This window comes from Microcaecilia unicolor, chromosome 3, assembly GCF_901765095.1.
Source record: "Microcaecilia unicolor chromosome 3, aMicUni1.1, whole genome shotgun sequence".
In the NCBI taxonomy this organism is placed as follows: Eukaryota; Metazoa; Chordata; class Amphibia; order Gymnophiona; family Siphonopidae; genus Microcaecilia; species Microcaecilia unicolor.
In genome coordinates, this window is record NC_044033.1 from 105252937 (window position 1) to 105266553 (window position 13617).

The following is a 13617-nucleotide window of genomic DNA, read 5'->3' on the forward strand; positions in this document are numbered from 1 at the left end:
CAAATCTCTTCAATGGAGGTTGACTTTAAGTGAGCCACTGGCGCAGCCATGGCTCTGACATGGCCCTCTACAGTCAATCCAGCTTGGGCATAAGTGAAGGAAAAGCAATCTGCTAGCCAATTTGACATTGTGCGTTTTCCGATGGCGACTCCCCACCTGTTGGGATCGAAAGAAACAAACAGCTGGGCGGACTGTCTAAAGGGCTTTGTCCGCTCCACGTAAAAGGCCAATGCTCTCTTGCAGTGCAAGGTGTGCAAACTGCTTTCGCCAGGACCAGAAAGAATGTTGGCAAGACAATTGACTGGTTCAGATGGAACTCTGACACTACCTTTGCCAGGAACGTAGGGTGCCTGCCGAGGACTACTCTGTTGTGATGAAATTTGATATAAGGTGCATGTATTACTAAGGCCTGAAGCTCACTGACCCTACGAGCTGAAGTAACAGCCACCAAGAAAATGACCTCCCAGGTCAAGTACTTCAGATGGCAGGAATTCAGTGGCTCAAAAGGAGCTTTCATCGGCTGGGTAAGAACGACATTGAGATCCCATGACACTGGTGGAGGTTTGAAAGGGGGCTTTGACAAAAGCAAACCTCTCATGAAGCGAACAACTAAAGGCTGTCCAGAGATACACGGCAATGATAAGTACTAATTGCACTAAGGTGAACTCTTACGGAGTTGGTCTTGAGACCAGACTCTGACAAGTATAGAAAGTATTCAAGCAGGGTCTGTGAAGGACAAGAAAGAGGATCTAGGGCCTTGCTGTCACACCAGACGGCAAACCTCCTCCATTTGAAAAAAGTAACATTTCTTCGTTGACTCTTTTCTGGAAGCAAGACTCGGGAGACACCCTCTGAAAGACCCAAGGAGGTGAATTCTAAGCTCCCATCATCCAGGCTGTGAGAGCCAGAGACTGGAGGCTGGGATGTAGAAGCGACCCCTCGTTCTGAGTGATGAGGGTTGGAAAACACTCCAATCTCCACGGTTCTTCGGAGGACAACTCCAGAAGAAGAGGGAACCAAATCTGACGTGGCCAGAAAGGTGCAATCAGGATCATGGTTCCGCAGTCTTGCTTGAGTTTCAGCAAAGTCTTCCCTACTAGAGGTATGGGAGGATACGCATACAGAAGGCCTGTACCCCAATGCAGGAGAAAGGCATCGGACTCTAGTCTGTTGTAGGCCTGAAGCCTGGAACAGAATTGAGGGACCTTGTGATTGATCTGAGTGGCAAAAAGATCCACCGAGGGGTGCCCCACGCTCGGTAGATCCTGCGGACTACGCCCATGTTCAGTGACCACTCGTGAGGTTGCATTATCCTGCTCAACCTGTCGGCCAGACTGTTTATGCCTGCCAGATAAGTGGCTTGGAGAAACATGCCGTGATGGCGAGCCGAAAGCTACATCTGGACGGCTTCCTGACACAGAGGGCGAGAACCGGTGCCCCCCAGCTTGTTGGTGTAAAATGTGGCAACCTGATTGTCTGTCTGAATTAAGATTACTTGGTTGGACAGCCGATCTCTGAAAGCCTTTAGAGCGTTCCAGATCGCTCTTAATTCCAGGATGTTGATCTGCAGACCTCTTTCCTGAAAGGACCAGACTCCCTGAATGTGAAGCCCATCTACATGAGCCCCCCACCCCAGGAGAGATGCATCCATCGTCAGCACTTTTCGTGGCTGAGGGAATGGTCAAATTGGATCGAATCGTCCACCACTGAAGAGAATTTTGAAATTCGGTGGACAGTTAGATTACATCCTCTAGATCCCCCGCAGCTTGAAACCACTGGGAAGCTAGGGTCCATTGAGCTGATCTCATATGTAGGCGTGCCATGGGCATTACATGAACTGTGGAAGCCATGTGCCCCAGAAGTCTCAACATCTGCCGAGCCGTGACCTGCTGAGACGCTCGAACCATGGACATGAGGGACAGAAGGTTGTCCGCCCTTGTCTCGGGAAGATAAGCTCGAGCTGTCTGACTGTCCAGTAGAGCTCCAATGAATTCCAATTTTTGGACTGGGGTGAGATGGGACTTGGAATAATTGATGACGAACCCCAGTAGCTCCCGCAACTGAATAGTCATTCGCATGGACTCCAGAGCACCTTCTTTGGAGGTACTCTTCACCAGCCAATCGTCGAGATAAGGAAACACATGCACTCCCAGCCTGCATATGACTACAGCTAGGCATTTTGTAAACACTGGGCGCAGACGTCAGGCCAAAAAGCAGTACACGGTACTGAAAGTGCTGTGTTTCCAGCCAAAATCGAAGATACTTCCTGTGAGCTGGAAGTATTGAGATGTGTATGGAAGCATCCTTTAAGTCCAGAGAGCATAGCCAATCGTTTTCCTGAATCATGGGAAGAAGGGTGCCCAGGGAAACCATCCTGAATTTTTCTCAAAAAAGAAATTTGTTCAGGGCCCTTAGGTATAGGATGGGACGCATCCCCCTGTTTTCTTTTGCACTAGGAAGTACCTGGAATAGAATCCCAGCCCTTCTTTCCCTGGTGGAACGGGTTCGACCGCTTGGGCCTGTAGAAGGGTGGAGAGTTCCTCTGCAAGTACCTGCTTGTGCTGGGATTCCAGAGTGAGGGTGTATCCTAACCAGACAATTTGAAGAACCCACCAGTTGGAAGTTATGAGAGGCCACCTTTGGAGAAAAAACATTAACCTCCTCCCAACCGGCAAGTCATCCGGTACGGACACGTTTACAGAGGCTATGCTGAACTGGAGCCAGTCAAAAGCCCGTCCCTTGCTTTTGCTGGGGAGCCGCAGTGGCCTTAGGTGCACGCTGTTGATGAGAACAAGCGCGCTGGGACTGAGCCTGGGCAGGCTGCCGAGAAGCAGGAGTGTACCTACGCCTAGCATAGGAATAGGGAGCACTCCTCTTCCCTCCAAAAAACTTCCTAGATGAGGAGTTAGTAGCAGAAGATGCCCGGCGGGAGAAAGAATCCATAGCATCATTGTGCTTCTTGATCTGGTCAAAAAGATCCTCTACTTTCTCACCAAAAAGGTTATCCCCCTGGCAAGGAACATCCGCTATCTGCTGCTGGACCGAATGATCCAGGTCAGAGACTCGCAGCCATGAGAGTCTGCGCATCACTATACCTTAGGCAGCGATCCTGGATGCTACATCAATAGTGTCGAACATACCCCTGGCCAGGAATTTACGACATGCTTTCTGCTGCCTGACCACCTGGCGAAAAGGCTCGGCCTGCTCTGGAGGGAGTGTATCAACCAAGCTGGACAGTTGCCTCACCGAGTTCCGCAAGTAGACGCTCGTGAAGAGCTGGTATGTTTGGATCTTGGCAGTGAGCATAGTGGCCTGATACGTCTTCCTCCCAAAAGAGTCCAAGGTTCTAGATTCTCTACCTGGGGGCGCCGAGGCATAGTCCCTAGTGCTCTTGGCTCTTTTGAGGGCAGAGTCCACCACCATAGAATTGTGAGGTAGCTGAGACCTCATCAATCCAGGCTCACCGTGGCTCCGATACTGGGATTCAGTTTTTTTGGGATCACGGGATTAGACAGAGGGAACGACTAGTTTCGCATAAGGACTTCCTTCAGTACATTATGCAAAGGAGCCATTGTAGCCTCTCTAGGCGGAGAAGGATAATCCAGAACCTCAAGCATCTCAGCTCTGGGCTCACCCTCAACCTCCATAGGGAAGGGAATAGCCGCAGCCATTTCCCAAACAAAGGAGGTGAAAGTCTCCTTTCTGGTGGAGGAGAATCCCATAGGACGAGTCAGAAGAAAAGTACCTGGGATCTTCCTCTTCCTCCCACGAACGTTCATCTTCAGTATCGGACAAGACATCCCTCAGAGCAGTCCGAAACTGAGTCTGCCTTGATGCCGAGGAACGATGTCCTCGATGGCGGTGCCGAGAAGTCGACACCCGCCTGGACTCCGGTGAAGCTTCCTCCACCGATGTCAAAGGGGAGTCGACCTGGGTGGCAACCGGCGCCAATGCCGCAGGCGGCACCGAGATCAGGGACCTCACCACAGGCAAAGGGCCAGATTCCACTGCAGCAGATGGTACAGAAGGCGCAAGCACCCCCGACACCGAAGCAGACTGGCGCAGCAATCCTTCCAGAAGTTCTGGAAGCAGGGCCCTGATGCACTCGTCGAGAGCCGCCGTTGGACAAGGCTGCGGGGTCGGTAAAGGAGCCGGTGGCAGAATCTGTCGAGGCTCGGGAGCAGGTACCGGGCTGCTAGAAGACCGACGCATCGGCACCTCCTGAATAGAGGGGGAGGGATCGTCTCAGCGCCAATGCTTCTCGGGAGCCAATTCCCTCAATGTCATCGAGACTCCTCGGTACCGATGAGGAGGACGTTGGATCCTCACGCCTCCTAGGGGCCGGGTCTGACGAAGGTTGGTACCGGGGGGCCTGCATAGCAGGAGGCCTCAAGGCAGGTGGAGACCCACTCGATGCCTCACTGCTCCCAGCACGAATAGGTCTTTCAGCAGCCATTACATTTGCTCCCGACGTCGATGCTTCTCTCGAAGTCAATGTTGACATCGAAGGACCGGACCGAGCCCCAAAAAGCTTTTCTCATTGGGCTTCTCGAGACTCTTGGGTCCGTTTCTTCATACGAAGACACAGACTACAAGCGGCTGGGCTATGGCCGGGCCTAAAGCACTGGATACACCAGGCATGGGTATCGGTACCTTAGATGGTCCAGTTGCACCGAGTTCAACATTTGAAGCCGCTAGGTGTCTTCGATGACATGGAAGGAAAAATGGCTTCAACGAAATCAAAAGAAGCAATTGTGCCTGTTAAGAGAAAAAAGAGCACAAAAATAAGGGAACAACCCGGCCACGTCAAAAACAAAGGAAACTTTAAAAGGTGGACAAAAGTAAAGGAAACTACGGGAACCTTTGTTTTTTTTAACTGGAGAATTGAAAATAAAATAAAGAAAAATAAGGCAACAAGTCAAAAAACAGTCGAAGACTCTTTCCCGGGCCTCAGAGGAGCGCAGGAAAACTCTACCGCACCTCAACGCAGAAAAAAGAAAACTGAGGAATGCATTCACACGAAGGGCAGGAAATCGGTCCGCACACGCGCACCAGAAGACTCTGGCAAAACTTTTTTATATTTTGCTTGCAAAATGCCGATTCCTGGGCCCTCGTGGACGTAGACCCACATGTGAGAACAAGCAGCCTGCTTGTCCTTGGAGAAAGACCTGTACGGTCCATCCAGTCTGCCCAACAAGATAAACTCATTATACATGGTATGTATAATATATATGTATACCCGAGTTTGATTTGCCCTTGCCATTTTCAGGGCAAAGACCGTAGAAGTCTGCCCAGCACTGTTCTTGTACTAAAAGTTCTGAAGTTTATGTCCAAGCCAGTGGCGTAGCCAAGGGTGGGCTTGGGTGGGCCGAGGCCCACCCACTTTGGGTTCAGGCCCACCCAGTAGCAGCATACCTATGATGTGGCTGGCAGGGATCCCCAAGCCCCACCAGCCAAAACCTCCCAACAAGTGTCCCTCCTGCATACCTTGTAAGTAGCAGATCTTCACCTGCAGTGAGCAGTGACATACATACTGCTCGCACCGGCTCCACAGCCTTCCCTCTGATGTATTTCTGCCTAGGTGGAAACAGGAAGTTGCAAAGGAGGGAAGGGGTGTGGGGCCAACATGAGCAGTGTGTATTAGTTGCTGCTCGCTGCTGGTGAAAATCTGCTATTTAAAAGGTATACGGGAGAGGAGGGATGTTTGAGAGACCATATGGCATGCAGGCGAGAGAAGGAGAGACCAAATCACTTGTGGGACTGGGCGAGGTTCTACTGCCCACCCATCTTGGGCCCAGGCCCACCCAGAATTGGGTGTCTGGCTATGCCCCTGGTCCAAGCCCCTTAAAATTTACACTCTAGTCCATCCATATCTATTCAGTTACAATCAGGGCATAGACCATAGAAGTCTGCCCAGAACTGGTTTTGCTTCCCAATTACCGGTGTTGCCACCCAATCTCCACTAAGATTCTGTGGATCCATTCCTTCTAAACAGGATTCCTTTGTGTTTATCCCACGCATGTTTGAATTCCATTACTGTTTTCAACTCCACTACCTTCCACATGAGGGCATTCCATGTATTCACCACCCTCTCCTTGAAAAAATATTTCCTGACATTACTCCTGAGTCTGCCCCCCCATAAAACCTCAATTCATGTCCTCTAGTTCTACTGCCTTTCCGTCTCCAGAAAAGGTTTGTTTGCGGATTAATACCTTTCAAATATTTCAACGTCTATATTATGTCACCCCTGTTTCTCCTTTCCTCCAAGGTATACATGGGCTTTGTAGACATTAACATGCAGGAATCACAAGTTTGGTTTGGTAAAAGAGGCCCTAAATCTGTACCCTCTCTGTGCAATGATTGGAGAACCTTTGTTCTTTTTATTGGCAAATGCAGTGTCTACATTAAGGGATACTATGCATAGATCAGCCATTTCCTGTTTAAGAAAGGGTATACATAGCGCAGTTTCCTTTCCTAAACACTTTTATTCTACCTTTGTTGTGTGGACATTTTATTTTTCCAACAAGCTGGTCCCAGTTTCTCTTCTCTACTTTCCTGTTTGCCTTTTGCTAACTCTGTTTCCATGGGCTGCTGTCATGTCATGTCATGTCAGTTCAAACTTCTCCTTTTGACCTACAAGTGCATCCACTCTGCAGCTCCTCAGTACCTTTCTGCTCTCATCTCTCCCTACACTCCTCCCCGTGAACTCCGTTCGCTGGGTAAATGTCTCCTGTCGTCCGCCTTCTCCCCCACTGCTATCTCCCGGCTCCGTTCCTTCTATCTCGCTGCTCCCTATGCCTGGAATAGACTCCCTGAGCCAGTACGTCAGGCTCAGTCTCTGGCTGTCTTCAAGTCTAGGCTTAAAGCCCACCTCTTTGCTACTGCTTTCGACTCCTAACCATGACTCTCTTACTCAACACCCTCACTTATCACCCCTACCACTGCAATTTCCCCACCCCTAGCTGTCTGTTCGTCTGTCCAATTTAGATTGTAAGCTCTGTTGAGCAGGGACTGTCTTTTCATGTTAATTTGTACAGCGCAGCGTAAGTCTAGTAGCGCTATAGAAATGTTTAATAGTAGTAGTAGTAGTAGCTGCTGTCCATTTGTCATTTCTCTTCTCCTGTCTTGTTCCACTCCCTCACTATATCTGTTTCTGACATATTGATCTTTCCCTTTTAGCTTTTTCCTCTAGTTATTTCTTTTCTGCCTCTGTCAACTCAAATTTCACCCACTTCCTCACTCTGCAGTCCTCCATCTCCTTCTTTTTACTTTTCAACTACCTATCAACTTTACATTTCTTTTTCTCACCCCCTAGCTCTCCCATTTCCCATTTTACTCCTTCTCTGCCTCCAAATCCCATGTATCTTTCCTAGGACTGCTAAAGGGACAAAGTTGGGCCCGGAACAAAGCAACCCCACACCCGGGCTGCCACCCCCATAAAGCCGCTGCCACTGCCCCCCTGCTTCTTCACCCCCCCCCCCCCCCCCCCCCCAGTCACCACAGGTCCTTCTTACTGCTTCAGTTCCTCCTGCCTATGTAGAAACAGAAAGTATTTCAACAGGAGGAGGTGGGACAAGGCAGGAACCTTCTTCCTGCCTTGTCCCACCTCCTCCTGTGATGGCAGAGCTACGTTAATGCATTAACCCAGGTTCCAGCACACAGAAGTAGGAGAGAGACAGATCGAAGGGAGTAGAACCTTCTGCCTGCCACCAAAAGTCTTGTTGGCGCCAGGCCCCCCTTGGGGGCTGGGTATGGGGGAATCTTGCCCCCCCTGCCCTCCCCCTCTCGGCAGCCCTGATATGTCCTCTGTTCCCCACTGATGTATTTTTACCCTCAGTACTTGCTTTTCTCCTCTGAATTAACAACCCCAATGGCTTCTCCCACATAGTTCCCCCATTCCCAGTTTCTTTCCTCCCTCCATCCACCCTTATAGATCAGCATCTCCTTCATCTCTCTCCTTCCCTACCCTTGTAGCCTGACATCTGCCTGTTTCTTCCCTCCACCTCAAGCATCTTCCTATACCATCTCTCTTCCCTCCATCATCTCTCTCATCTCTCTCCCTCTCTCTTCCCTTCCTCCTGTGGTCCAATATCTCTTCCCTCCCTCCCTCCTTACCCTTGTAGTGCAACAACTCTTTCTCTTTTCCCTCTGTATCTCCCTCCAGTTGTCCAGTATCTCTCCCTCCCCTCTACCCCTAGGTCCAACATCACTCCTTCCCTCATACTGTCCAGCATCTCTTCTATCCTCCCCGCTACCCCCTTTCTTCCCTCCTTCCCACCATCCTCTCTACTCCCAGGACCATTATTTCACTCTTTCATCTCTCTCTTCTATTCCTCCATCCATCATTTCTCTCTTTTTTCCTCTGTCTCCTTAATCCCTCCTCCCAGACCACCATTTATCTCTTTTTCTTACCTCCATCCCTCTCTCTTCTCCACTCTTGGATCATTCAATTCTCTCTGTTTCTTCCCTCCCTCTCTCCACACCATCAATTCTATTTCTTCTCTCTCTTTCACTCCTCCACCCTTGGATCCATCAATTCTATTTCTTCCCCACTCCCTCCCCTCCATCCTTGGGCGCATAATTTCTCTCTCTTTCTTCCTCCTTCCCCTCCAGTCCATCATTTCTCTCTCATTAATGCATCTCTCCCTGCCCTTGTGGTTCAAAATCTCTTCTTCTCTCTTCCCTCCCTCCTCCCCAGATCCTTCATTTCTCCCACTTTATTCCCTCCATCCCTGTCCATCATTTCTCTCTCTTTCTTCCTCGCTCCCTTTAATCCCCCTTCCAGTCCATCATTCTATTTCTTTTTTTTCATTTACTTATCTTTTTGTGTACAATTCTAACAAATACAAGAAAATTGAATCATCATACAATTATCCAAGAAAAAAAAACCATTAAAGAAACCCAACAAGCCCACATCAAAGGAGTTGAGCATACCCACATAATACAAGAAAAAATATTAAGAAAAACAAGTTAGGGAAAGACCCCCCCCAACAATTTATAATTGTCCCAATATCAATTAATGTACTTCAATAATCTTAAAACTGACTATTTCTCATGGCTGTTCAGATATTGTTCCAATTGTAGCGAGTTCCAAAAAAACAAACTGTTTGCCTTGTAGTGATATTTATTTATTTATTTATTTTGTTACATTTGTACCCCACGCTTTCCCACTCATGGCAGGCTCAATGCGGCAGGCAATGGAGGGTTAGGTGACTTGCCCAGAGTCACAAGGAGCTGCCTGTGCCAGGAATCGAACTCAGTTCCTCAGTTCCCCAGGACCAAAGTCCACCACCCAAACCACTAGGCTACTCCTCCACTACAGGGAAATTTTAGAAAAAAAATTAGCTCTCAAAGCAATGACCCTAGGTTTCAACCTTAAAAAAGCCTTATGCCAAAGTTGCGTTGTTTGGGATACATCAGGAAAAATTGAAATTTATGCCGCACAAAATTGCTCATCTTCCTTACAGAAATATTTAGTATCAAATTTTTATCAATTTTGGAAGCCAGAATGACCAAGACCGTGAACCATCATTCTCTTTCTTTCTTCCCACCCTCCCAGCCCTTATCTCTCCTTCTTTCTTCCTTCCCTCCCTCTCCTCCACCTTCAGGTCCATCAATTCTCTCTATTTCTTCCCTCCTCTCCCCTCCACCCTTGGGTTCATCAATTCTATTTTTCCCTTCCTCGGGTCCTCATTTCTGTCTTTCTTCCCTCCCTCCCTCCTTCCATCCATCATTTCTCTTTCTTTCTTCCCTGCCCCCTGTACATAATTTCTCTCTCTTTCTTCCCTCCCTTCCTCCTCCCTGGAGGTCCCCGGCGGCAGCAGCATTTGACAGATGTTGCTTGGGGTAGTACTCAGAGCCTCTCTTCTGCCATGACCCACCCCTCTGATGCGACTTCCTCTTTATGCAGAGACGAGTCATGGCAGAACAGAAGCTCTGAGCAGGCCACAAGCAGCATCTGCCAAGTGCTGCCACTGTCGGGGACCTCTGGGGAAACATGATATAAGATAGATGGGGGGATGCCAGATCACAGAAGGGAGGATGGAGGAGTGGAAAAATCAGGGAGAAATGCTGGGTGGAGAGGAGGCAGATAGCATGCTGAATCAGGTAGAGGGAGGCACTGGGCCTCCAGCTGCCCATAACTCCATGTAAAAACATAAAGAGACAGATGAGAAACTTACAAAATCTCTCCGAGCTTCATTGTAGGTCTTTAAATCATCAAGTATGCTTTCATGAAGATTAAGGTTTTGGATGAGTATTTCAATAGCAAGTGAATCACTGGACACTGCTGCCCGTACTGTTAAGGACCTGAGTGGAACGTTGAAAAGAGCAAAAAGATTTAGAACAATGTTCATTAAGAATCTATCAAGTAGCTCAGAAAAAAAACAGATTTTCAATAAAATATTTTTTACTGGAAAATTTTAAGAGCCTAAATTTTTTTTTACTATTTTTAAAAAACGAATACAGTATATTATAAATATAATTTTCACCAGTAGCTCTAGACCAGGGGTTCTCAACCCAGTCTTTGGGATACACCAAGCCAGTCTGGTTTTCAGGATATCCACAATGAATATGAATGAGATAGATCTGCATACAATGGAGGCAGGTTTATTTCATAAGTATTTATCGTAGGCAGTGGCATACCAAGGGGGGGCGGTTCGCCCCGGGTACACGCCGCTGGGGGGTGCCGCGGCACGCGCCTGCTCCGAGTTCGCTAAACTTCGTCGCTCATTCGCTGCAGCTCCCTCTGCCCCGGAACAGGTTACTTCCTATTCCGGGGCAGAGGGAGCTGCAGCAAAGCGAAGTTTAGCAAACTTGGAGCAGGCGCGCGCCGCGGCACCCCCCTCCAGCAGCGTGCACCCGGGAGGGGGGCCCATCGGCGCTCCGCCCCGGGTGCCATCCAGGCCAGGAACGCCACTGATTGTAGGTATCCTGAAAACCTGACTGACTAGGTGTGTGTGTGTCCCAAGGACTAGGCTGAGAACCCCTTCTCTAGACTTTTCACAGCATGCATAAAACAGCATCAATTATAGGTTAAAAACTCAGATTACATAAATACAGTGATAATATAATAAATGAATCATTTAGCATAGACACTTATTAAATAACCAAGTTTTCAATAATCTATGAAACCTCACATAATGCTGCTCTAGTCTGATTTTCATCGAGAAAGAATACCACAATCCAGGGGCCACAGTACTAAAAAATTTATTTTGGAAACATGACAACTATATTGCTGAAACTTATTAACATGCAACAAGTGATTAGACCAAAAGCAAGACCATAATTGTAATGAAGAAACTATATAACCAGGACTTAAATCATACAGGGGTCTTTTTACTAAGCTGCAGGAAAAAGGGCCCTGCAGTAGCGGAAGGGGCCATTTTTCTTGTGCGACAAGGCCCTTTTTACCGCAGCCGGTAAAATGTAAAAAAAAACGGTTAAGCGGTAAGATAATACTTACCCTGTGGCGGGAAGCACTTTCCACCACCCACTGAGGTCAGATACTGCTTAAATAAGTCTAAAGGTGACATACCTTGGATTTTTGGAAAATCCAAAATCCTTAGGATTTTTGGAAAATCCAAAATCCTTAGGATTTTTAGAAAATCCAAAATCCTTAGGATTTTTGGAAAATCCAAAATCCTTAAATTCAGCCACTTAGCATAATTTCCCAAATGTTTAATCCTTTTCCTATATACAACTTTATCCTCATTAATCTTCTTACAACCCTCTGTCTCTTCTTCAAGTGTCTGTAATCTACCAGCTTGTGGCCCCAAACCGTTTTCAAAATACTGTGTTTTAGACTGCAAATCTCTAGATAACACCTTAAGGTCAGAGAAGCAAGCAGATAATGAGGATTCTAATCTCACCAGAATGTTCCCTAAGGACTCCAGGGTCAACACCGGTGGTTTGAGAAGAGGAGGGGGGGGGAGGGGACTGCGACGAAACTCATACCAGAAGAGTTGAAACTAGAGCTCCCAACACAACACTGACCTCCGACTGAGTCCCTTCCTGCATTGGGATAATTCCAACAGAGCTGTTCTCTTACACCGCAGCAACTCCCGAAGATGTTTTGGTTGACCAGCAGAATTTTCCTGAGACACCACCTTAACCACAAACTCCAATGGACCGGATGATGGAGAAGCTGCCAGTGGCTGCTGGTGGAAGCTGAAGAGAACCTCGCCTCCCAAGTGAACTGCTTCTCCATGGGACAAATTCGCAGCAGGAGAATCTGGCACCCTACCTTCCTCGGCTTGCCGTACAGCCAAGGAGCTCAGGGTTGACTGTGCTAAGGCTGGACCCAGTGAAGAAGATGGTCAGACAGGAGCCTTTTTTCTCTTTGAAGCCATGAAGGGAAAATTCTAATAGAAGAAAATTTCTGTGAGGTAAGAGGATGCTGGCTTTTTGCTGCTTAGTATTATTATTATTTATTTATTGCACTTGTATCCCACATTTTCCCACCTACTTGCAGGCTCAATGTGGCTTACAAAAACCTGTTATGGCGTAGCCATGCCAGGATAAAGAATACAGTTGATGTTACAAAGATGTCAAGGAAGACAAGAAGAAGTTTTGGTCTGGAGTTTTAGAGAGATACATTCTAAATGAAGGAGGCTAGTATAACAAAAAGCACCAAGAGCCTTCAAAAACGAGACAGTTCCTTTATTGGTTAAAATCAATATACCAGTATAGACCGGACATCGGTCGTGTTTCGGTGCACAGCGCTTGCGTCAGGAGTCAAATGTGATCAATAAAAAAAATGAGTGTTTTGACCAAACTTCTTCTTTGTAATATAGAAGGAGTACAATGTGCTCTACAAAAAAAAAAAACATAATAGGAACAATGGGTCCCTTCGTTCCTTAATCATGGAGCAAGTTTGGTCAAAACACTCATTTTATTATTGATCATATTTAACGAAGGGACTCATTGTTCCTATTACGTTTTATAAAATAGTCTCACAAAAGCTGCAACAATCGTGGCTGTAATGCAGCTGAGTATATTTATACCTGCTCTCCCCCTCCTCAGATCTAGGGACAGGGTAGGTGGATTGTGGGTCCAGGTGGGAGAAGTCTGTAATTTCACAGATGGGGTGAAGGTGGTGGGAGAGGGGGGCAAAGCATGGACTTCCATAGGTCAAGGCTAGAGGGATGTAGCAGTGTTTGGGTTCTGGGATCTGGGGGCACTCAAAGGGGTGGGATGTGTTTGTCTGAGACAGCTTGACTCAGAGGAATGGATCTGGCAGCATTTAGGAGATTCAGAGGATTCCCTCTATGGTGGTGTATCCCTTGCGTCTTGCTCCACCAGATTCCCTGCCGCCCTCATAACCATTAATATCTCTAAAATGGTCACATTCGGTTTAACACAACTGCAGTCTGCATCTCATTTGTGCAACTGGACACTGTAGCACACTTCAATTTAATGCACTTTAATGGATAGACTTTTTAGGGCAGATTGTTTTTAATTGGGTTTTTTTTAACTGTAGAAAAACACTGAAAACTAAAAAAAAAAAAAAAGGCTGAGCTAGAGCAAGATGCCAAAAATGAACAGTAATTTGTTTTCCTTGGCTTTCTTTACTGCTTTCGGGCTATATTGTTGGCTCATGTAGTAGACTGTCACTTT

At 47.4% G+C, this 13617-nt stretch overlaps 1 protein-coding gene across 1 annotated transcript in view; it reads right to left on the minus strand.

The window, feature by feature from the left end:
* The window catches only part of CFAP61 (cilia and flagella associated protein 61), a 676218-nt gene that overhangs the window by 453151 nt on the left and 209450 nt on the right, over positions 1–13617 (minus strand). Inside the window, exon 14 of the mRNA XM_030196227.1 lies at positions 10182–10308. Coding sequence (XP_030052087.1) covers positions 10182–10308 — 127 coding nt within the window. The remainder of the gene's footprint in view (positions 1–10181; positions 10309–13617) is intronic.